Source organism: Taudactylus pleione, unplaced genomic scaffold, assembly GCF_031769625.1.
Source record: "Taudactylus pleione unplaced genomic scaffold, aTauple2 ptg000906l, whole genome shotgun sequence".
Classification (NCBI taxonomy): Eukaryota; Metazoa; Chordata; class Amphibia; order Anura; family Myobatrachidae; genus Taudactylus; species Taudactylus pleione.
The window spans coordinates 2,517,225-2,541,811 of NW_028285307.1; the positions used below are offsets into that span (position 1 = coordinate 2,517,225).

The window sequence follows — 24,587 nt, forward strand, 5'->3', positions numbered from 1 at the left end:
CTCACAAAAAGTTGCCGCAGTATCGTCTGAGGGTGACACGTGTTGTTCCTGCTAGAAGGAGAGCACAGGGTGAGGCTGGCCCAGAGCCCGCTATCCTGAGGTAAACCTCGGAGGGAACGGCTGCTAGACAGCTGGATTAGACTTTCTCTCTATACTGGATGATGATTGGCACGTCAGAACCGCTCCGAGGCCTCCCACCAGAGTCTCCTCTCCCCCTAGACCTGCCCAGGCACAGTCCACCATCTTTGAGGAGTCACATGGGCAAGACCGGTAGGGGGTCGGTGACTCTGGGTCTCCTTACTGACATTCTCTTTCTTCCAGATACGACGTGGAGATTGAAGACGATACTGTCGACATCATAGACGGGGGAGGAGAGGACACCGCAGAAGCCACCCCAGACCAGCACCCGCCAATATGGGATGATTATTTTGTGAGAAGTGGATACGAGGACGAAACAACCAGCAGCGTGCCCACCCTGCCGCCAGAGGTCAAAGGTCAGTCACACGTTTAACCCAGAATGACTGCGGTGCTGGGACAGCCATTCATACAGTGTTGCCCTGTGATGCAGGGCGAGCAGAACATAGAAATCTACAAGCAGCCCCAGAGTTCCCTCAAAACTTACCTGCCTGCTACATAGTGACGGCAGCCATTTTGTGAGGAGAACCCATATTCCTGACACTGCCGGTTATCATCTTCCTGGGACCCGGGGACATCGTTGGGGCCAGTACAAAGCTGTTGGGTATTTTCGCTCATACGCAGAACTGTACATATTTTGGCGCATATGCAGCCCCTATATGTATGTAACATATGCGCCTGGACTGCCACAAGTTATTGTCATCAGTACAGACTTGTACCTACCTTATTACAGGTGCGAGAGACGCGCCACCTAACGGGCGTCTATTTGTTCACCCGTTGGTCGCTGTATTTTCGTGTACACACCTTCCTGACCTTTTCCTACGCGCTAACGCCTCTACACTCCCCTGTCCCAACCCTCTATAGATGCGTTCAAAATTCTTTGACCTTGTACTCGCCTGCGCTCCTTTTCTAAACTTGCACAGCGCAAATTTCCACGAGGTAGGCTACACAAAGGGGCGTTCGCTCATTTCTGCCTCACCCCATTGTGTGAGTTAATAGCTGTCAGTTGATATTCTGCAGTCATGTGAATGTTGCTTCGTCTCACAAGATGTCTGTGTGAGGGGCTACGTGTGCGCTTCAGAATGGTAAATAGAGAATTAGGGGGTTCTAGATGGTAGACTCTTTTTGGCTCTGTTACTCTTGTACTGTGGTTTGAATAGATCGCAGGCAGTGGTGGAGCTACCGCAGCTCCACCTGGTAAAATTAATAACACATTTGAATGAGAGGGAGAGGCAGATTTAATAGACATGCTGGTCACCTAAACATTAACGATGACTGCTTTGTATATAAAAAAATTTTCCCAGGCCACATACAGTGATTTATAGGGGTGGGGGCAATTAGAAAGCAGTGAGAGGGGGCTGATTGGTGACCAAAAATGGTTTTGTTTTGTTGTTCTACACTTTTGAATGTTCCCGTTCTTAGTTGAACAGTTCTCATCGCAGGTAACCTGGCCCCCCCAGGCTTTGTTCTGTACCCCAATTATTTACCAGACAGAGACAGTTCTGCTTTGTTCCGCAGTTTCTCGCCCCACCGATGGGGTAGATATCTACTTTGAGTCCCCGCGGGACGGATCTGAACACGCAAACTTCCTGAGGGCAAAGATGGAGCTGGAGGAAAGGCGCATGAAACAGATCAACGAGGTGAGGGGAGAGCATTGCAGAACAATGTGTTTTTATTACAAGAGATCATGGTCTCAGAGTCAGGGGAATAACATTATATATATTTGTTATTATTTTGTGTAATTAGCTTAGCCTCTTACCCTGCAGAATCAGAGATTGTATGTTCACTCTAATGCTTGTGGCACACGCTGCTATAATTACAGCCGATATCAGGCAATTTGCCCAATACCCGATAATCTAAACCAGTGGTGTCAAACTCGGGCCCTCCAGCTGCTGTGGGACTACATATCCCAGCATGCCCTGCCACAGTTTTAGCATGCCCTAATAGCAAAACTCTGGCAGTGCATGCTGGGACATGTAGTTCCACTGCAGCTGAAGGGCCCGAGTTTGACACCACTGATCTAAACAGCTATGGAGCTCATTCAGAGCTGCTCGCTGCTGGCGGCCGCTCAATCTGAATGTGGGCGTGTTTTGTTTTTTGTTTTTTTTGGTCTCCGGCCGCTCGCAAAGCTGTGGGTAACCACCCACAGCTTGTGTGAGCAGCCAGGAGACCGACCATCGGGCTTGCGACGAGACCCTGGGGTAAGGTCTAGCTGCCGCAAGGCCGAGTGGACTTTCTGCTCTAATAGTGATTTCAGTTGGACCACCCAACAAACGCCAGTCGTTCCTAAGGGAACTCCTGTGTTTGTGCAGCCACCCCCCCTACCCGCCCTCAAAACGGGGTGAGCTGTCACTCACCATCGACAGCCGCCCTGTCTTGTTGCGAGCCCCGTAGCGACTGAACTTCAGTACGTAAACATCGGGTCGCTTGTGAGTGCACATCACTTGCGAGCGGCCATGATTCAGCTCCTATATCCGTTCCAATATGGCCACTACGACTGGCCTGTGTCTCCACATTGGAAACAGTCGGCGTTATGTAAGGTGTTGGTAAACCCCCAGCTTGTTCAAGGAAGAGGGCGCAATATGGATGCAAATTCGCCAAAAGCAAAGTCTTATTTTATTTATTTATTAAACGAGTGATATTCTGGTTATCGATCGTTACTAATTTTAAATGTTGCTCCAACCAATCAGCTCCTGTCATTTTTTTTTTAAACACATGACAGTTAGTAGCTGATTGGCTGGAGCACCATTTAAGATCAGTATGGCGAGTGATAACACGAATATCACTCGTTGATAAATCTGGGCCAAAAATCCATAACCTTATCCACAGAGGCCATTTTGTTGTTATCACTGACATTTTTTTGTAAGGTGTCCATCTGCGTTAATGGTCCCTTTTTTTTTTTTTGACCTGATGTCTCCCAGGTGATGAAGGAGTGGGCAGAGGCAGATAACCAGGCCAAAAATCTACCAAAGTCTGACCGCCAAGCACTTAACGAGGTACGTAAGTCAGCGACTAATGCAGAAGAGAAGAAGGCGCAGAGTTATTTTATGACTCGTTCTCGTGGGAATGGTTAATGGAAAGTCTGAACTATACTCATCGCTGCTGCTCATCCAGTGCGGGGGAGAGGCTTCCGCGAGTCTGTGCCATCCAGAGATTAACAGAAGAGAAGCCAAGATATAGCGTACGGGGAAGAAATATAAATGACATTACATGACCTGATACTACTGGCCGCTACTGGAAATACAAGAAGCGTTTCCTGTCCTGGATTAAATGGTGGCAATGGCCTGCTTCTGCCCGTGACGATTTGTGCATTAATTCCCATCTATAACAAGCGATGGCGGTTTTTTTGAGGTGATGCTGCTGTACAGCAGAGATATGGACGTAACGCACTCTGGGCCTGATTCAGACCCGCTCGCAAGCGCTGAGCGCTCGCAAGCGGGTCGATGTTGCCCAAGTGCGCATGCGCACGACGGAGGCGGCTCCGTTGTGCGCATGTGCGAGACCCGAATAACGACGGCCAAGCCGTCGTTATGGGTCTCGCACCAAAGGGGGCGTGCTGTCGATGGTGAGTGACAGCATGCCCCCTTTGGTGGGCATGTCCCGGGGGCGTGGCTGCCCAGACGGAGGCATTCCCTTGGGAACGCCTACCGTCTGGGGCCGGCCCCACTGACATCACTAGTGATGTCAGTGGGAGTGCTTTTGGCTCTGATAGAGCCAAAAGCACTCCAGGGCTTGCGGCCACGAGACCCTACCACAAGGGTCTCTTCGCAAGCCCGATGGTCGCGATGGTCTTGACCATCTCGACCATCATTTTTGCCGCTCGCTATAGCTGTGGGTGGTCACCCACAGCTATGCGAGCTGCCAGGAGGCCGCTCCAAAAAGTAAGAGGGACGGCCCTGATTCAGAGCGAGTGCTCTGTCAGAGCGTCCGGCTCTGAATCAGGGCCTCTGTAAGAAGGCTGTTGGTATTTACGGTGGACTTACAGCATCCTTGGACCTTGATGGTTACTCTGCAAAAGTGAGCAGAGAAGCCTGAAGGGCCGCAGGACGCCGTCATTCTTTTTTTTGCAGCGACGAGGAGAATTTTCCGTCAGCGTTCCCAATACTCCAGGGCCTCGCAAACCATTAACAATGAAAATATATACGAGGGGCAGATGTACAAGTCATTTATCATGCCGATCCCTGCTGCCTTAGGAAAAGAATAGCTTTTAGCGGCCACTTACGTTTCATTCCCGGGGGTCATGTTACCGATGAGCACAAGAGATAACATCACGGGGAGCGAGAGGCGAGACTGCGAATCCACATTTGATCTAATCATTCCATGTCATACAAAACAAAACGTGAAACATGACAGGGTGAGGGGAAGAGAGGTTGTATATAATAGTGTATACGGTTACACGGGGGGGGGAGGAGATTTCACATCTCGCCGCCAGCCGGCCCAGCTCCACTCCTTATCCTGGCTAATAAAGGAGATGATCTCTGGGCGGTTACTCACCAGATGGCGGAAATACGGGGTTAATTGATGCATCGCTGGAGCTGTTACTGATATCTAGAGCCGGGCGAAGGTGCCAAGGGGGCTAAATTAAATTGCACCTGTCTGGACAAAATAACATTAAATTGTTTTAATCGTATAATTTTTTTTTTTTTAACTGAAATCTCTTCCACCTTTACGCTGAAACACAAGACCAGTGACCACATTAGCGAGGAGGCAGATTGAGCAAGTTTCTAGTAATGTAAAAATAAAGATTTATGTATGTAGCGCAGGCAATGCTCCTCAGTGCTTTACAGATGTACAATTTCCAGTCCTGAAAGCCCAAACGCTGATTCGGTGCACACGGGAAAGGCTTCTAGCCGCTGTAGGGTATATTAGCGCTTTAATGGTGGGTGCAGCCTGGCGAGATACACAGAACCATAGGCTGACTGTACAGCCCGGCGGGGGCAAGGGATCTGTGCATTAGATGACGAGTCGCAGCAGCTAGAAAGCAAATGCTCAAAGTAGGCGTCAAATGTAGTCGGTGAGTGCGTCATGTCAGCCCACTGGCCAAATGTTACACTGAGTGGGAATTGTTAATTAGCACCGTTATTCACAGGGACTGAATGTGTGACTAAACCCTTAGCTGTGATGTGATTGTGACATGGCTGCTGGTGTTCTGTTCTCATCAGTGATGCTAAACAGGGCTACGTCCTGCTGCCCCTAGTGGCACAGCTAGGAATGGCTCCTATTGCAGTCTGCCTAGCTCCCGCTGCCCCTAGTGGCACAGCTAGGAATGGCTCCTATTGCAGTCTGCCTAGCTCCTTCTGCCCCTGGTGGCACAGCTAGGAATGGCTCCTATTGCAGTCTGCCTAGCTCCCGCTGCCCCTAGTGGCACAGCTAGGAATGGCTCCTATTGCAGTCTGCCTAGCTCCTTCTGCCTCTAGTGGCACAGCTAGGAATGGCTCCTATTGCAGTCTGCCTAGCTCCTGCTGCCCCTAGTGGCACAGCAAGGAATGGCTCCTATTGCAGTCTGCCTAGCTCCCTCTGCCCCTAGTGGCACAGCTAGGACTGAATCCTATTGCAGTCTAGCTAGCTCCCTCTGCCCCTAGTGGCAGAGCTAGGAATGAATCCTATTACAGTCTATCTAGCTCCCTCTGCCCCTAGTGGCACAGCAAGGAATGGCTCCTATTGCAATCTGCCTAGCTCCCGCTGCCCCTAGTGGCACAGCTAGGAATGGCTCCTATTGCAGTCTGCCTAGCTCCTGCTGCCCCTAGTGGCACAGCTAGGAATGGTTCCTATTGCAGTCTGCCTAGCTCCCTCTGCCCCTAGTGGCACAGCTAGGAATGGGCTCCAATTGCAGTCTGCCTAGCTCCTTCTGCCCCTGGTGTCACAGCTAGAAATGGCTCCTCTTGCAGTCTGCCTAGCTCCCGCTGCCCCTAGTGGCACAGCTAGGAATGGCTCCTATTGCAGTCTGCCTAGCTCCCGCTGCCCCTAGTGGCACAGCTAGGAATGGCTCCTATTGCAGTCTGCCTAGCTCCTTCTGCCCCTGGTGGCACAGCTAGGAATGGCTCCTATTGCAGTCTGCCTAGCTCCCGCTGCCCCTAGTGGCACAGCTAGGAATGGCTCCTATTGCAGTCTGCCTAGCTCCTTCTGCCCCTGGTGGCACAGCTAGGAATGGCTCCTATTGCAGTCTGCCTAGCTCCCGCTGCCCCTAGTGGCACAGCTAGGAATGGCTCCTATTGCAGTCTGCCTAGCTCCTTCTGCCTCTAGTGGCACAGCTAGGAATGGCTCCTATTGCAGTCTGCCTAGCTCCTGCTGCCCCTAGTGGCACAGCAAGGAATGGCTCCTATTGCAGTCTGCCTAGCTCCCTCTGCCCCTAGTGGCACAGCTAGGACTGAATCCTATTGCAGTCTAGCTAGCTCCCTCTGCCCCTAGTGGCAGAGCTAGGAATGAATCCTATTACAGTCTATCTAGCTCCCTCTGCCCCTAGTGGCACAGCAAGGAATGGCTCCTATTGCAATCTGCCTAGCTCCCGCTGCCCCTAGTGGCACAGCTAGGAATGGCTCCTATTGCAGTCTGCCTAGCTCCTGCTGCCCCTAGTGGCACAGCTAGGAATGGTTCCTATTGCAGTCTGCCTAGCTCCCTCTGCCCCTAGTGGCACAGCTAGGAATGGGCTCCAATTGCAGTCTGCCTAGCTCCTTCTGCCCCTGGTGTCACAGCTAGAAATGGCTCCTCTTGCAGTCTGCCTAGCTCCCGCTGCCCCTAGTGGCACAGCTAGGAATGGCTCCTATTGCAGTCTGCCTAGCTCCCGCTGCCCCTAGTGGCACAGCTAGGAATGGCTCCTATTGCAGTCTGCCTAGCTCCTTCTGCCCCTGGTGGCACAGCTAGGAATGGCTCCTATTGCAGTCTGCCTAGCTCCCGCTGCCCCTAGTGGCACAGCTAGGAATGGCTCCTATTGCAGTCTGCCTAGCTCCTTCTGCCTCTAGTGGCACAGCTAGGAATGGCTCCTATTGCAGTCTGCCTAGCTCCTGCTGCCCCTAGTGGCACAGCAAGGAATGGCTCCTATTGCAGTCTGCCTAGCTCCCTCTGCCCCTAGTGGCACAGCTAGGACTGAATCCTATTGCAGTCTAGCTAGCTCCCTCTGCCCCTAGTGGCAGAGCTAGGAATGAATCCTATTACAGTCTATCTAGCTCCCTCTGCCCCTAGTGGCACAGCAAGGAATGGCTCCTATTGCAATCTGCCTAGCTCCCGCTGCCCCTAGTGGCACAGCTAGGAATGGCTCCTATTGCAGTCTGCCTAGCTCCTGCTGCCCCTAGTGGCACAGCTAGGAATGGTTCCTATTGCAGTCTGCCTAGCTCCCTCTGCCCCTAGTGGCACAGCTAGGAATGGGCTCCAATTGCAGTCTGCCTAGCTCCTTCTGCCCCTGGTGTCACAGCTAGAAATGGCTCCTCTTGCAGTCTGCCTAGCTCCCGCTGCCCCTAGTGGCACAGCTAGGAATGGCTCCTATTGCAGTCTGCCTAGCTCCTGCTGCCCCTAGTGGCACAGCTAGGAATGGTTCCTATTGCAGTCTGCCTAGCTCCCTCTGCCCCTAGTGGCACAGCTAGGAATGGGCTCCAATTGCAGTCTGCCTAGCTCCTTCTGCCCCTGGTGTCACAGCTAGAAATGGCTCCTCTTGCAGTCTGCCTAGCTCCCGCTGCCCCTAGTGGCACAGCTAGGAATGGCTCCTATTGCAGTCTGCCTAGCTCCTGCTGCCCCTAGTGGCACAGCTAGGAATGGTTCCTATTGCAGTCTGCCTAGCTCCTGCTGCCCCTAGTGGCACAGCTAGGAATGGTTCCTATTGCAGTCTGCCTAGCTCCTGCTGCCCCTAGTGGCACAGCTAGGAATGGTTCCTATTGCAGTCTGCCTAGCTCCCTCTGCCCCTAGTGGCACAGCTAGGAATGAATCCTACTGATACCTTTCTATAATCATGTGTGAAATATCTATGCTACTCCATGTGATTGCAATATGTATGATTATACTGTATATGATTATAATGGTTCTTTGTCGATGTTACTTTTGGTCTTTGTTTAGTAAGACAAATTGTATTTTACATTAACTGGCCCGTAAGGTACTGGTTATCGGTGCCATAATTATTGTCAGCACTGACAGCTTCCGTTCTTCCTTCTCCAGCACTTCCAGTCCATCTTGCAGACCCTGGAGAGTCAGATTTCCGCTCAGCGGCAGCGCCTGGTGGAGACTCACCTGGGACGTGTGGTTGCAGCACTCAATGATAACCGCAGGGCGGCGCTAGAGAACTACTTGGCAAGCGTACAGGCCACACCCTTGGATGTAAGCCACACCTACTCAGTCTTTTTGTTTTTTTTCTTATAGAGAAAATGTCCTAATCTCACACCCCTCACTTTAGCAGTAAGTTACTACAAAGCAAATAATAACATTAATAAAAAGTAACTTTTAATTATTCATTAATTTAAAAAAATATGTGATAAAAACTCTGAGAATAGAGGTTAAAGCAGCTATAGGAAAGTTTTTGAAAAGCACGGATATGACACACTGGGTCCAATCAAGATCCGGTTGTTATTTTATCCAATCAGGAGCCGGCTGTCATTTCTACACGTCTAATGGACCTGCAGATTTCAGGCAGCTGTCCAGTTGCTTTATGATAGTATTCCAAATACGAGGGATTATGTGGAAAAACTACCTCACAAAAAATGTATGGAGGACAAAAACACGGAATTTAGGATGTGGGATGGACTTTCATAGAAATATGACAGCAGTCAGAGGACCGTTTCTGAGTCGGCTATCAGCAAAATCATATTGTCTTTATAACTTTCCTTTAAGGGGGTGGTTTGTGGCACTTTTAAAAGAATTCACTTAATATTTAACGGTTTTGTTTCTTGAAAGAAGTTCGATTGTAACTTTATGTAAATCTGTGTAAGGCGAGTACAGGAGGTGCGCAGTCTGCCCCACGTACATTACCAGGGAGTGTGATAAGGAAAACGTTATCTGAGGGAGTAAAATAAAAGCTTTCTACATAACACTCCTGAAGCTATAGGTCTTCTACTCTTGTCTGAGCAGCCAGAACGGGTTCTGCTGGCCCTGAAGAGATACATACATGCGGAGCAGCGGGACCAGCGACATACAGTGCGCCATTATCAGCATGTGAGCAGCGCAGAACCAGACAGAGCCGAGACCATCCAATTCCAGGTAGCCGAGACCGTCCTTTAATGTCACTGCTGTGCTTGGCTGGCTGTATGGCTGGCTCTCTGTGCTTCTCTGTTTTTGTCATTCTTGTGATTTGAAGCTGTCTGGCAGTCTCTGTGATCTGACCTCTGGCCTTAAGATTTGTCTTTCTCTTTCCTATGTCTCTGTGATCTGACCTCTGGCCATAAGATTTGTCTCTGTCTCTCCTATGTCTCTGTGGTCTGACCTTCTGGCCATAAGATTTGTCTCTCTCTCTCTCTCCTATGTCTCTGTGATCTGACCTTCTGGCCATAAGATTTGTCTCTCTCTCTCTCCTATGTCTCTGTGATCTGACCTTCTGGCCATAAGATTTGTCTCTCTCTCTCCTATGTCTCTGTGATCTGACCTTCTGGCCATAAGATTTGTCTCTCTCTCTCCTATGTCTCTGTGATCTGACCTGGCCATAAGATTTGTCTCTCTCTCTCCTATGTCTCTGTGATCTGACCTTCTGGTCATAAGATTTGTCTCTCTCTCTCCTATGTCTCTGTGATCTGACCTTCTGGCCATAAGATTTGTCTCTCTCTCTCCTATGTCTCTGTGATCTGACCTTCTGGCCTTAAGATTTGGCACTCTCTCTCCTATGTCTCTCTGATCTGACCTTCTGGCTTTAAGATTTGGCACTCTCTCTCCTATGTCTCTCTGATCTGACCTTCTGGCCTTAAGATTTGTCTCTCTCTCTCCTATGTCTCTGTGATCTGACCTTCTAGTCATAAGATCTGGCACTCTCTCTCTCCTATGTCTCTGTGATCTGACCTTCTGGCCATAAGATTTGTCTCTCTCTCTCCTATGTCTCTGTGATCTGACCTTCTGGCCATAAGATTTCTCTCTCTCTCTCCTATGTCTCTGTGATCTGACCTTCTGGTCATAAGATTTGTCTTTCTTTTTCCTATGTCTCTGTGGTCTGACCTTCTGGTCATAAGATTTGTCTCTCTCTCTCCTATGTCTCTGTGGTCTGACCTTCTGGTCATAAGATTTGTCTCTGTCTCTCCTATGTCTCTGTGATCTGACCTTCTGGTCATAAGATTTGTCTCTCTCTCTCCTATGTCTCTGTGATCTGACCTTCTGGCCATAAGAATTGTCTCTCTCTCTCCTATGTCTCTGTGATCTGTCCTTCTGGCCATAAGATTTGTCTCTCTCTCTCCTATGTCTCTGTGATCTGACCTTCTGGCCATAAGATTTGTCTCTCTCTCTCCTATGTCTCTGTGATCTGACCTTCTGGCCATAAGATTTGTCTCTGTCTCTCCTATGTCTCTGTGATCTGACCTTCTGGCCATAAGATTTGTCTCTGTCTCTCCTATGTCTCTGTGATCTGACCTTCTGGTCATAAGATTTGTCTCTCTCTCTCCTATGTCTCTGTGATCTGACCTTCTGGCTTTAAGATTTGGCACTCTCTCTGAAATCTCTGTAATCTGGCTGTCTCTTTTTCAGGTTCTAACCCACCTGCGTGTCATTGAAGAACGAGTGAACCAGTCTCTGTCACTGCTGTATCGAAACCCTCAGCTATCTCCAGAGCTACGTGACCAGATCGGTGTGTACCCTCTATCTACCCTCTAAATGTGCATATTAAACCTTTCCATAAACACTCTTTATACTTTGCCAGAGAGGCACCCCACTGCATTCACCTGGCAGCCATCTTTCTGTTTCTCTTGGGTTCTCCCGGGCAATTTGCAGTGTAGCGGATGGAAATGGGGGGTCCCAGATGAGGTTACGTGTGGTGCCAAGCACTCCTTGGTAGTCTTCTAGGATGCTAGCGTTCAGGGGGTAGAGAAAGCCCAAACGACAAAATGTCAGGCATTCGGGCTACTTAATTACCCGCTTTGCCAAGCCACCGACGTAGAGGGGCAGCAACCAGCAGCTTCTTATCTGGGGAGTTGGGGACTGTTGCTCCTCCATGTTGATTATTGGGCTGGGAGAATGGCACTAGGCTACCGCAACTCCACCCATGTTAAGAAGTGGGGTGGGCCACCAGAGGCAGGGTGGCCAAGGCACACAGGACATCTGTAGACGCCTTAGATCTAGGGGTGTATTCGATAATATGAAGAGCAATGGCAGTTTTGCCTTAAATTATATTTGTTTGTCCTTCAAAGTTCTGTAACGTTATATCTCCACTTTTTTTGCCCTTCTGCCTCTTCTTGTACAAATAATAATAATAATCGTTTTTTGTGTTAAGTGCTAAAAAAATAGGGGATTACTATTTATGAAGACAATAGAGAATTACTGTAGATGTGTCGAATTTTGATAAGAAAACTTCGAAAGAAAAAAAAACTTTAAAAGGACAGAAAAAAATATTTTTACATAAATAAGGACTTTTTAATAGAATTTGGAGTAATGAAGAAATTCTCAGATTCTGCGACTGTTATCGAATACGTCCCCTGGATATGACTCCAGCTTTGGGAAAATCAGCCGGGTGTCAGTATAATAACATTCATGAGGGAGAGGATGGTAACACAGGCTGTTGGCACTTTGCAGAGAGCTGGTTGCACACGGAGTGGGTGGGAGCCGGAGACCTCCTGAGCTCAACACAGAAGAAGCTGAACGAAGACACAGACTACCCCGAGATTAGAGTGCCACCCCAATCCTCTGCCGAGACATCTCAAGGAGAGGGTGAGGTCACTGAGGCTTCATAAGTCTTCCCTTCAAATTTCCGTTTCTCGCCTGTCTCTTACGGATGTTTTCTCTCTCTCTCTCTTTCTTCCTCGTTCTCCTGGTCTTCCTTCCTTGCTGTCTCTTATCTTTGCTTTTGGATGCCTCAACAGACTCCCAACAAATAGAAAGAAAAGGTTAGTGAGTGGCTTCTGCTTCTGTCCTTAATTTTCTCCTGAAATTCCAGCCTTGTGCTGCTTGTCTTTTGCCCGTTGGGGCTGCCCTCTACTTGCCTATTGCCCCCTGGCTGCCATGACAAGGTTTCGTTGTCTTTCCTACAGGCTCAGCAGTCTGGGACATGTACTCAGATTTGCCACCTAGCGAGAGCACAATAACTTTCCCTGGACAGAAGGTTAGATTGTCTTCATATTTTTTTTTTAGGATAAATGGCTGTTAAAATTAAAGCACTCTGAGCACTCTGGGCCAAGTTCTAAGGCTCGTAAGGATGAGAAATGTGGAAAACAGGTACTATGTAACTAAAATGATTAGTTACAAATTGTGTCAGGAGGTGGAGATAAGAGTGTCCTCCATTGTGGTCAATAACAGTTCCCATTCGAAGAACAGCATTCACTATAGCAGAACATTACATGCCCAGTGGAATAGCCAGCACTAATGGTGTCTTTCAGATCCTACAGGGTACTGTATGTTATCTTTCCCGATCTGGTGATCGGGAAGGGGGGCGCAAGACATCTGAAAGTAGCAGCTCTGATGACCCGTTAGTCAGTAAAGTGTTGCCTTAGCAATTAAAGCGCAAATGATTTGTATTGCCACATCAACACCTGGTGACAAATTTTGTTACTGATAAGCTTTTTCTCCAATACGTGGCTAGTGCATCCTCTGAAGTGCTTGTTGTACAATTGAAGTAGCTGTTCTACAAATTTCTCATCATTTTATATATATATATATATATATATATATATATACGATCTGTGAAACGTAACTTGTGAGTGTCCTCTTGTGTTTAGGATAACGGATCGGTAAAACAAGTACACTACCAGTCAGAAGATATCCAACGCGATGAACTGGTGAGTCCAAATTGCTAATGATGCCATGTCTTACCATCCATAGTAAAGTAAGGCAATCTGCTCTGCTTAGGGAAAAAAATCTTCCGCCACAATCACTACCGTGACCACGTATTTGTTAATGTTACTAATAACTCTTTTTATGTAAGGCAATCTGTAGTCATCCTTCAGCACAGAGACAGACAACACGGGTATATGTCTGTGTGTCTTAGTTATAACGTTCTCAATGACCTACAGGACGTTTGGTTCATCGATTCATCCTCCTAAGTATAATTAGTCGCACACATTTTGTACTTCACCTTACATCATCCTCATTGAAATCAGGTTGGCGACCCAAACTTTATTCAAATTTACTGACAACCGCCATTTTCTTACTAACATACTATCCTACCATACCGCAGTTTCTGCGAAGTAACATTAATGCATGGGGAGGAGGGGGTGTCAGGAAGTCAGTGTGACGTCAGATTTTTTACTGACATTTGCCGTCAGGTGCAATCGTTAAAACAGTTGCGTTGATTTTGTCATTTTTTTATACCGATTGTCAACCTTAGTCCAAGCGTGTGATGGACGGTGTGATAGACAGAGGGGGGTACTTACTTACAGTCAGATTGTTATCAGTACAACTGTGTTACAGAAACGAGGATGAATTTTAGTATAACTTTATTTAGAGAATAAGGGCCGTATTCAATTACTGGCGATATTATCGCACCCGCGATAATATCGCCGACTTTCCGGCGAGATTATCGCCATCGGCTATAATTTATCACCGATTTTTCATGTAAAAATGGAGAAAAGTTTTCTCCATTTTAAAAAAAGGGGGAAAATTTACAAAATCCCTATTTTTGTGTAGGAAAATTGCGCACTTTGGCGAAAAACGGCCGCTGAAATTTCAGTCAGATAGTTTTTTTTTTTCGTGAATAATGCATTTAATGTATTGGGTCTGGTATTTTGGAGGGACATAAAGATGCGCCAAGTGTTTTAAACATCGCACGTGGCTGGCGCAGGCAGTTTTTTAGCGGTTTAAAAAACCACCTGCGCCAGCCACGTGCATTGTTTAAAATACTTGGCGCATCCTTATGGCTCTCCAAAATACCAGACCCAATACGTTAAACGCATTTTTCACGGGAAAAAAAAAATTTGACAGAAATTTCAGTGCCTGATTTTCGCCAAAGTACGCAACTTACGAATTTTTTTTCGCTAAAGTATCATTAGTGGGACTGTCCAAAGGGTTCTGTAAGAAATCCCCACATTTTTACCCAAAAATAGGGATTTTGCTAATTTTTTCGCACGCCCTAGGCTGAAGTAAAGTTTTCTCCAGTTTTTAGGCGAAAAAGCCGTCGTTGTTGAAATTGGCCGCAAATCGTGTGCAAATGGGCTGATCGCGGACGATTGGATGGCTGATTCGCAAAGACGGCGAAAATGTCCCATTTTGCCTGAAATTGAATATGGCCCTAAGTTGCTTTATTTGAAATGGGTACAAATAACAGCAATAGCTATAAGCAGCAATGTGAGGCTGAAGTCCTCTTTTTCTGCTATCCTGAACGGATGTCCTGCAGGTAAGTTTATTACATAGAGTAATGTGAGGAGTCACTCAGAGCCTAAACTGCCAGTGTGTATAGTGGCCGGGTTCCCTCCGGTAAACGCCAGTCTCCAGGTTTTCCTTATCAAAGCTGCTTCCAACCCACTGTACAATTGTATGAATATCTCCACGATTCCCGAGACCCCGGGGTTTACTGGTTGCTGGAAAAGGGTTTATATAGATTATAGAATTCCAGTCTCCGTGTCTCTGTAATGTATAGAAATTAGGGACATTACATTCTGAATTCTATTTGGGCTTCTGACCAGCAAAAGGCAGGCATGTATTACGGTAACTTGTCCTGGCGATGCCATCCTCTCCTGGCAATATTCTAGCAGTAATACGTACAAAAATTCATCCTGCAGGAACCAGACACCCTGGTGACATTTAACCGGGGAGCCCTGATCGGTCTGCTGGTGGTGGCAGTTGCAGTAGCCATGGTTATAATTGTCAGCCTCCTCCTCATCCGACGCAAGCCTTACGGGACCATCAGCCATGGAATAATAGAGGTGAGATATCTGTATTACCATCAGGGACCTGTAGTGAGGGTACTTATGCCCTTTCCCTGGTACAGGTAACATCTGGTTAGTGAGGTTGTAATACAGTATAGAGATCTATCCAATGTCACCGCGCAGAGATAAATGATACGCCGTAATCCATAGCAACCAATCGGATGACAGCTCTTAGAAACCTGCTGTGGGCACACTAGTGAAAGCTGACATGTGATTGGTTGCTTTGAGTTACATCATTCCCTTGCTCCCAGTACCATGGGCCGGATTCATCACGGATCGCTTCAGGGTACGCAGACCGGCCGATGGTGCGTACTGCGCATGTGTATGTACCGCAGTGCGTGTGTGCGAGTTGGCATTGCGATCACCTACGCAGATACAAAGCCGGGGGATGGGACATCAGCATTTGGGGGTGGTGATACGGGAGTGGTAGGAGAAACGCAGGCGTGCCGGTCCATTTGAACGCCATTACTTGGGCGTGCATAAATTAGTCACAGCGATGGCATACGCAGCTTGTGTACTCACTGTGTGCGATGAGGTTAGCAATTTCTGAGTAGGATCAGACCTGTTGTAATTGTGCGTGAGGCTCCGATGTTACCGATGTATACACAGGACTCCAAGGTATTACGGATGTGAGATAGCGGCAGTGGGCATCTTTACGCTGGCTGTGCGATGGTTTTGCGATTGCATTCATTAGCATATTTGTGCAGCAGACCTGCGGGCGTAATCGCAGTTGTGATTGCAATAGTGATCTGTAGTGAACCAGGCACCATGCTAGGAACAAATCATTTGACAGGGTTGCACTGCACAGCGCTTACTGCTGCATCTGTCAGCCAAGACAGGTTCACAACAATGAGAGGAGGTGACACAATGAGATGAGATAATGAGATGAGACAATGAGATGAGATGAGACAATTCTATTCAGCGCGATGTAAATAGCTCCGGGAGTGAGCTCCCGGAGCTATTCAATACACCGCGCTGACAAGTCCGACTAATGATTTCTTCTCTCATCCCTCCGGGGATGAGAGAAGAAATCCGACAAAAGTCCCGGTGCGAGGCTGTTTTCTGCCCTTAGCGCTGGGAAAACAGCCTCGCGCCGGGAAGCTAGGTCGGGGAATGCCCGTTATCGCGCCTAAAGACCCTGTTTAAGGCGCGATAACGAGCCTTCCCCGACCTAACAGCGCGATGAATTGAATAGCTCCGGGAGCTATCTCCTGGCGCTATTTACTTTGCGCTGAATTGAATCGTGCCCAATGAGTGGACACAATGAGATGAGATGACACAGTGAGATGAGATGAGATGAGAGGACACAATGAGATAAGATAATGAGGTGAGACAGTGAGATGAGATGACACAGTGAGATGAGAGGACACAATGAGATGAGATAGTGAGATGAGATGAGAGGACACGATGAGATGAGAGGACACGATGAGATGAGAGGACACGATGAGATGAGAGGACACGATGAGATGAGATAATGATGTGAGACAGTGAGATGAGATGAGATGACACCATCAGATGAGAGGACACAATGAGATGAGATAATGAGATGAGTTGAGATGACACGATACGATGAAATGAGAGGATGAGATGAGATTACAGAATGAGATGATTGATACAATGAGATGAGTTGATACAATGAGATGAGATGACACAATGAGATGAGATGACACAATGAGATGAGATGACACAATGAGATGAGATAATGAGATGATCAGACGATGAGATAATGAAATGAGAAAATTAGCTGAGATGATACAATAAGATGAGATGATAAAATAATATGAGATGATACCATGAGATGAGATGAGACAATGATATGAGATGAGACAATGATATGAGATGAGACAATGAGATGAGTCAATGAGATGATGAGACAATGAGATGATGAGAAGAGATGATGAAACAATGAGATGATGAGACACAGTGAGATGAGATGAGACAATGAGAGGAGACAATACAATGAGATGAGATAATGAGATGAGACAATACGATGAGATGAGATGATGAGATGAGATAATGAGATTAGACGAGATGAGATGAGAGAATGAGATTAGATGAGACGAGATGAGACAGGAGATTAGATGAGATGAGACAATGAGATGAGATGACACAATGAGATGAGTTGAGATGAGAGGACACAATGAAATGAGAGGACACAATGAGATGAAATGAGATGAGACGAGATAATGAGATGAGTTGATACAATGAGATGACACAATGAGATGAGTTGACACAATGAGATGAGATGAGAGGACACAATGAGATGAGAGGACACAATGAGATGAAATAATGAGGTGAGACAGTGAGATGAGATAATGAGATGACACAATGAAATGAGATGACACAATGAGATGAGAGGACACAATGAGATGAGAGGACACAATGAGATGAAATAGTGAGATGAGTTGAGATGACACAATACGATGAGAGGACACGATGAGATGAGAGGACACGGTGAGATGAGAGGACACGGTGAGATGACACAATGAGATGAGATGACACAATGAGATGAGATAATGAGGTGAGACAGTGAGATGAGATGACACAATGAGATGAGATAATGAGATGAGTTGAGATGACACGATACGATGAGATGAGAGGACACTATGAGATGAGACTACAGAATGAGATGAGTTGATACAATGAGATGAGTTGATACAATGAGATGAGATGACACAATGAGATCAGATGACACAATGAGATGAGTTGATACAATGAGATGAGGTGACACAATGAGATGAGATAATGAGATCAGACGATGAGATGAGATAATGAAATTAGAAAATTAGATGAGATGATACAATAAGATGAGATGATACCATGATATGAGATGAGTCAATGAGATGATATGAAATGAGACAATGAGATGAGATGATGAGACAATGAGATGATGAGATGAGACAATGAGATGATGAGACACAGTGAGATGAGACAATACAATTAGATGAGATAATGAGATGAGATAATGAGATTAGACGAGATGAGATGAGAGAATGAGATTAGATGAGACGAGATAAGATAAAGAGATTAGATGACATGAGATGATGAGATGATGAGATGAGATGACACAATGAGATGAGATAATGAGATGAGTTGAGATGAGAGGACACAATGAAATGAGAGGACACAATGAGATGAAATGAGATGAGACGATGAGATGACATAATGAGATGAGTTGATACAATGAGATGACAGAATGAGATGAGATAATGAGATGAGGTGATACAATGAAATTAGGTGAGATAATGAGATCAGACGATGAGATGAGATAATGAAATGAGAAAATTAGATGAGATGATACAATGAGTTGAGATGATAAAATAATATGATATGAGATGATACCATGATATGAGACAATGATATGAGATGACACAATGAGATGACACAATGAGATGAGATGAGACCAGGAGATAATGAGATGATGAGATGAAATGAGACAATGAGATGTGATGATGAGACACAGTGAGATGAGATGAGAAAAAGAGATGAGACAATACAATGAGATGAGATGAGATAATGAGATTAGATGAGATGAGAGAATGAGATGAGACAATGAGATGAGGAGATGAGAGGACACAATGAGATGAGATGACTGAGATGAGATGAGACGATGAGATGAGATTACACAATGAGATGAGTTGATACAATGAGATGATACAATGAAATTAGGTGAGATAATGAGATGAGAAAATGAGATGAGATGAGAAAATAATATGAGATGAGATGATACTATGAGATGAGATGATACCATGATATGAGATGAGATAATGAGATGACACAATGAGATGACACAATGAGATGAGATAATGACATGACACAATGAGATAATGAGATGAGATAATGAGATTAGATGAGATGAGATGATACAAGAATGAGATGAAATGAGATTAGATGAGATGATACAATGAGATGAGATGACGAGATGAGATGAGATGATACCTCCTGAATATGTGCAATAAGCAGTCACTGGGGACTGACCATATGCAGCAATAGAGTAACTATTACTCCCCTGGGCCAGTATTGTCAGACAGCTGCCAGTAATTCTCTCTCTATGAGCATATAAGGGGGCACACAAGGGTAAGATAATGTAAAAACACAACTTTATTAGTAGTAAACACGTACATCTTAGTATCCAACTACAGGTATTCACCAGACCGCCGATCCCCAGAACCGTAATAGCACCGATTCCTCCTGGCCTCTGATTTCTCCTCCACCAGATCAGACCTAGGGGCCTATTCATCATCGCTTAAATCACCCGTTACACAGGCGAAACGTTAGTTTCTGCATATCTTATGATGCGGGCCATTCATTCTTAGAGATCCGATAGGGCTGACTAATATTCAGAAAATTCCGAACACTTAAAGATTTTAGAGTTTGCTTGTGAGAACAAACGCCATCTTCAAGTGGTGCTGGTTCTCGGTGCCCCGTTCCTTCGTATGGGAAGGAGGTCCAGGGTTGCAAAGAGGGATCTGAGCGGGTCCCTCTGCCGCCTCCTCACTGGCTTTGCACATACTTGACCTCCGGCCACTCATTTTCAGAAGCCGGCCATGGGGGGCAGGTAAGTAACGTAGCTACTGGACTAGCAGTGCTACTAAGCGCGGGGACAGCTGCTTTATGGAGCTGCTGTCCCCACCCCGGAGCCATGCTGAATTGCTCTGGAGATAAGTATCCCCTGCGGAGAGTTGGATATTTAATCATCGGACGCCATCCAGGCCCCTGATGATAAATAGGCCCCGTAGTCACTTCCGGGTCACTGCTCAATGCGTTTTGTTTTCCAACTTCATCAGGCTCCTGAGCTCTGCCCAACATTTACATACAAAATCTGTGATAATGAATCCCACCCTCAGTTTATTCAGGACACGCCTCCACTGAAGCTCCACCCACTTCCACTAAAGCCCCATTCCTTTAAAGGTCCACAAATCTGGACCATTGGGAGGCACGAGGAAGGGTAGCTATCGCCGTTCATCACCTGCGGTGGGGATAGGGGGGGTTCTGCATGCCTTACTTGGCCCTACATTTATACCTTATGCTTTGTCACCCCTCTCTTCCTGCAGGTGGAAGCTTCCAGGAACCCAGAGGACAAACACCTGAGCAAGATGCAGAACCAGGGCTATGAGAATCCAACCTACAGATACCTGGAAGAGAACAACTGAGCCACAGTCTGGGGGGAGTTGGCGGGTCCTTTTATTTTGGGTATAGGGGAGAGACTTTAATTTGGGGGAGGTACAATATGGGTTGGGGGTGTGGATATGAATATATATTACTAAAAGGGAGTGACCAAACAGGCAGGAAGAATATTTGCTCCCCCGCCCATCCCCATCCTCCCCATACACAAGAGATCAGCGTCCCACCTGGGATCAGGATATGATGTTAATAAAGCGGAAATTAAAGGGGTAGGGTCTTACTTGGGACACAACAGGTTAAAGTTTTAGTCTCTCTCCCCTGGAACTGCACTTAAATTATTTATGACTAAGAAGGGAAAAGAGACCATTCAGCATTAACCTCTTGTAGCGGGATATCTCCCAATTGGAAGTCGCCCTGTAGCGTAACAGTGGCCCCTCCCCCACCCCTGGTCCTCATACTGCGGAGAAACCAGCAGCGATGCATTGCAGCAACACTGACCGCTGCCGGTCCCGTCACACCCCACACAATCACTTTCTGCTGCTTTATCACTTATTTCTTGTTAATGACTCGCCCCGCAATTCCCCCAGTCTTACCGCCCCCTAAACGTAACCGCTAATCTGTAACCCCCCCACCTAACCCCTTCCAATTTACTGGCGGCAAAGGTGAGAGAGTCCTCAACAGTCCCGAACAGGCCACGTGATCCGGATCTCCTTTTTTGCGATAATATTTTATTTTAGGTACTGGCTCGGTCAATGACATTACATTACCGGAGCATAGTTAAGGAAATCCTTGAACATGGCCTGTTGGGTGGGTAGGTTTTGAAAGTGCGCACGTCACCTACTTAGAGAGCAGGCGACCGTTTTTTTTTAGGCTCAGAAATGACTGAACGATTGACGTGGTCTCTGCGGCGTGGGCGAGTTATAATCCAACGTTAATGGCCTAACTCCCAACATATATACATTCTAAATCGGGACGACGGGACGCACACAAAACGCCCACTCCCGTGTAAGGCCCGCCCTTTTTAGGGTCCACAAATCTGGCACACCTGGGAGGTATATTAGTCAGGTGCTCCCACTGCATGTGGGTGACGGGTGTACTTTAATATAACATGAGGCGGACGAGGAGGAGATATAAATGGAGATTCACCCCCTACAGAATCAATGTCACTTTAGTCCCCGCCCAAAACTTTCTGCCACGTCCATAACTTAAACACACACAGCCCGCACTGGCCAAGCCCCCGGAGAGCCAGGCGTAGGGCGATGTTTATTGTAAATACACGTGTGTACATAAGTGTTTTAGATCAGACGCAAGAAGCTTTTTTTATTTAATTTTGCCAATTCTTTTTATCCCCCCCCAAAAAAAGAAAATAAACCACGTCCCCTTCTCCCAAAACAGGAACATATTCCAGATGGAGGACACAGCTCCTAATACCCTTGTTTTTAGAAGCCCGATTAATTTAAGCATCAGTGTAATAATTAGGCCGGAGATCCCGCGATGCCACCGCAGACCGCCATTTTCCTGTGACTCATGTTTTCTAATTCCTGTTACTAACACCCGTCCTTTTCATCTTCCCATACCAGGCGGCAGTGCCAGGCATGTTAGTAGTTGAAGGGCAAACTTTAAACACTCAAAACTTAACCCTGGTCCCATCACCACGTGCACCGGTACGGCAGCATACGTGATAAACGGTTCCGAGTTATTGTATATCCGATGGCGTAGAGACTTCTGGGATTCTACGTGAAGAGCTGATGCCTGTGATTAGATGAGAAACAGTGCATGTCCATTACTGTACTTGTCAGCATTTTATAATTGCAATTTCCAGGAAGACTGTGTGGGGGGGGTCACCTGTACGTCACACGCTGTGTAGTCCGGGTGGGCACTTGCGTTCGCCAACATGACATGACTGCTGGATAGAATCATAATAAAATGATGTTGTATTTTAAATTGTCATCATCAATAAATATTAACTTAAAGAATATCCAGAATAAAGCATTGCTGAGAATTACGTCCAGGCAGGGAATCGGTCGGTGTGTGCGGAATGCGATGGGAGCCTGAGAATGTATCATGTGTAGCCTACAGACCAAGAGAGGTGGTGCTGTGCCGTCACCTATATTTATACACAGTAAAGGTGCGTACACACTGGGCGATATTACTGAGCAATTGTGACATCGTAATTGTGCAATCGCTCAGTAATAGTGCACTTTTATGTCAGAAACGACCAGCGATGCGCGCTCCTGCTGGTCGTTTCCGACATTGTCCATCGCCTGGACGTGCAGGCCGATCTGCCGATACCGACAGACTGGCCAAGTTCAGGAATGATGGACTGTGCCTGCACTGAGCGACTGATCGTTCAGTGCAGACAGTACAGGTGATCAGGAACGACGGTACGATGACGATGTCGTAATCGTCCTGTCTTTCCTGATCGCCCAGTGTTTACGCACCTTAAGAGTAAATGGGGGTGTATAACATCCATACGGAGGTAACTAATAATAATTAGCAATTTCATGCATTATATACTGTCGGACAAGAGAAGTAGTACTGTGCATGTGTAGCCATACATACAGAATAGGATCCGGTGCTGTGAGAAGACGTGAGACTGGTCAGGATGAGATAATCCCTTGTTTGGGCGTTCTCATGGTTTCTCAATATGTAACATTGCATTGGGAAATCAGAGGTTCCTCCAGCAACACCCAACCGTTGGTGTAATATTGCCACCATTCATGCCCACTCTCTTGGATCGTCCGGGAGACTCCCAAAAACCAGGTGGCCTTCCTGTCTGCCCGGAAAAGTGGGCAAGTCTTCCAGAGCTGCCTGCCACCCAGCCGCTCAATTCCTGAGTGAAGTGGGCAGTACAGGTGGGTGATGAAGTAGTTCACTTTGAAACCTGTCATTGTGGCTCTCCCTCCTGCTTCACAATCCTGGTAATTGTGGCATTGTATAGCATTGGCGAGGCCACAATGACACCATTCCCAAGCATTGCCTACTTTTGCCGTACCATGCCCACCTGCAGCGCTGACCTGGAGGCCTCTTCCCGGAGGAGGAAGCACAAAGGTCGGGAAGTACGATTGCCACCCTAGCCGGCAATATTACACCATTCATAGTGTATACAGAGGAGACAGAGGGACTCACAGGTCTCGGGACCGGTCAGTTTCCACGAGACCTCCCCAGAGACTGACACATCGTAGCACCATCATGTCCTGTATTCCTGCGAGAAGAGTCTATACAGGATGTGTCCCCAGCTTGATAGCTCTACCTCATGGTACTGTGCTGTTACCTATGCTGGGTGACATAGTGGCCCCGATTCGGAGTAGGGAATAAAGTAACACTGCACCGTGATGAAACCAGGCTGCACTGCAGAGGGGTCAGGTGTAACAGGGTGACAGAGCTGGGAAATGCTCGGACAAAGGGGCCCAATCATTAATGATTGCATTTACAATGTGATCTGGGCATGATATTAGCGCTTGTGACTGTATTGCAGGATGCAACAAAAAACACCCGCAGGGTCAGGGGCTCTGGAATCAGCCCGTCCCTGCGATGTGCCAGGAGCGGTCTCTTCACTCCTGTGCCGGGGACTGCTACGGTGCATGGAACCCGCTCCCGGCTAGTTACGCGATGTGTAGCCCATAAGCCACAGCGGCTTACGCCATCGCCTGCTTCACAGTCCGGAGCTTGGTAAATCTGACACCATTGCATTCCACATGGAGACCTACTGTATGGGGTTTGCAGCTGCTGACTGGAATAGAGGGACAGCAGCTGCGATATCTGATGAAAGCATCCTCCTCATCCTCCACAATTATTAGGCCCAGCAGGACAGCGCTCCAGGAACAGCTGGGCAGAGCCGGGAACAAAACAAAACCAGGAAACGTTTGAGCACAGCGCCGCGCCCCGTCCCCCGTCCCCCCCCCCGCCCCTTGGGAGGGCTCACATAGCCTAGTGGGTCAGTACAGTGTATAGGACATCTGAATGTGCCACTGCACCTTGTTGTCCCAGTGCCAAGCCTGTCCCACGTCAGCCACTGTGCACATGGCATTCATCTATATAACAAGCAAGAAAGCGTGTCTGTCTGTCCTTTATGCAAGGCCAGAGTTTTGGACCTAGCTCCACCAAATTTGGAATGGTGGTGTAGTTTAACCAGGATTAGGTTTTTGCCTAGGTTTGAACTTTGTCAGGGCCACACACTGTTACACAATCCCTAAAAATTGGGAAACTTAAATTACACAGGTTCCAGGGCTGGCTCCAGTGGAAATTGGCAGTCTGTCAAAAACCTGAGAAAACTACAAATGTATCCTGTTATCCTCAGTCTGAGCAAACTTGATGACTCATGCAAGTTCACATTAAATCCAGAGCCTCTGTTTGTATGCA

At 47.2% G+C, this 24,587-nt stretch overlaps 1 protein-coding gene across 2 annotated transcripts in view; it reads left to right on the plus strand.

The window, feature by feature from the left end:
* Window positions 1-22,169, plus strand: part of APLP1 (amyloid beta precursor like protein 1) — a 93,986-nt gene extending 71,817 nt beyond the window's left edge. The window contains exons 6-17 of one of the 2 annotated variants that reach the window (XM_088459369.1): window positions 322-494; window positions 1,654-1,775; window positions 3,057-3,131; window positions 8,278-8,436; window positions 9,184-9,312; window positions 10,777-10,876; window positions 11,818-11,952; window positions 12,105-12,128; window positions 12,273-12,343; window positions 12,957-13,016; window positions 14,955-15,098; window positions 20,156-22,169. In XM_088459369.1, the coding sequence (XP_088315495.1) occupies window positions 322-494; window positions 1,654-1,775; window positions 3,057-3,131; window positions 8,278-8,436; window positions 9,184-9,312; window positions 10,777-10,876; window positions 11,818-11,952; window positions 12,105-12,128; window positions 12,273-12,343; window positions 12,957-13,016; window positions 14,955-15,098; window positions 20,156-20,254 (1,291 nt within the window). In that variant the 3' untranslated portion in view covers window positions 20,255-22,169. The remainder of the gene's footprint in view (window positions 1-321; window positions 495-1,653; window positions 1,776-3,056; window positions 3,132-8,277; window positions 8,437-9,183; window positions 9,313-10,776; window positions 10,877-11,817; window positions 11,953-12,104; window positions 12,129-12,272; window positions 12,344-12,956; window positions 13,017-14,954; window positions 15,099-20,155) is intronic. The other variant, XM_088459370.1, reaches the window with a different exon arrangement.
* Window positions 22,170-24,587: the final 2,418 nt, after the last annotated feature.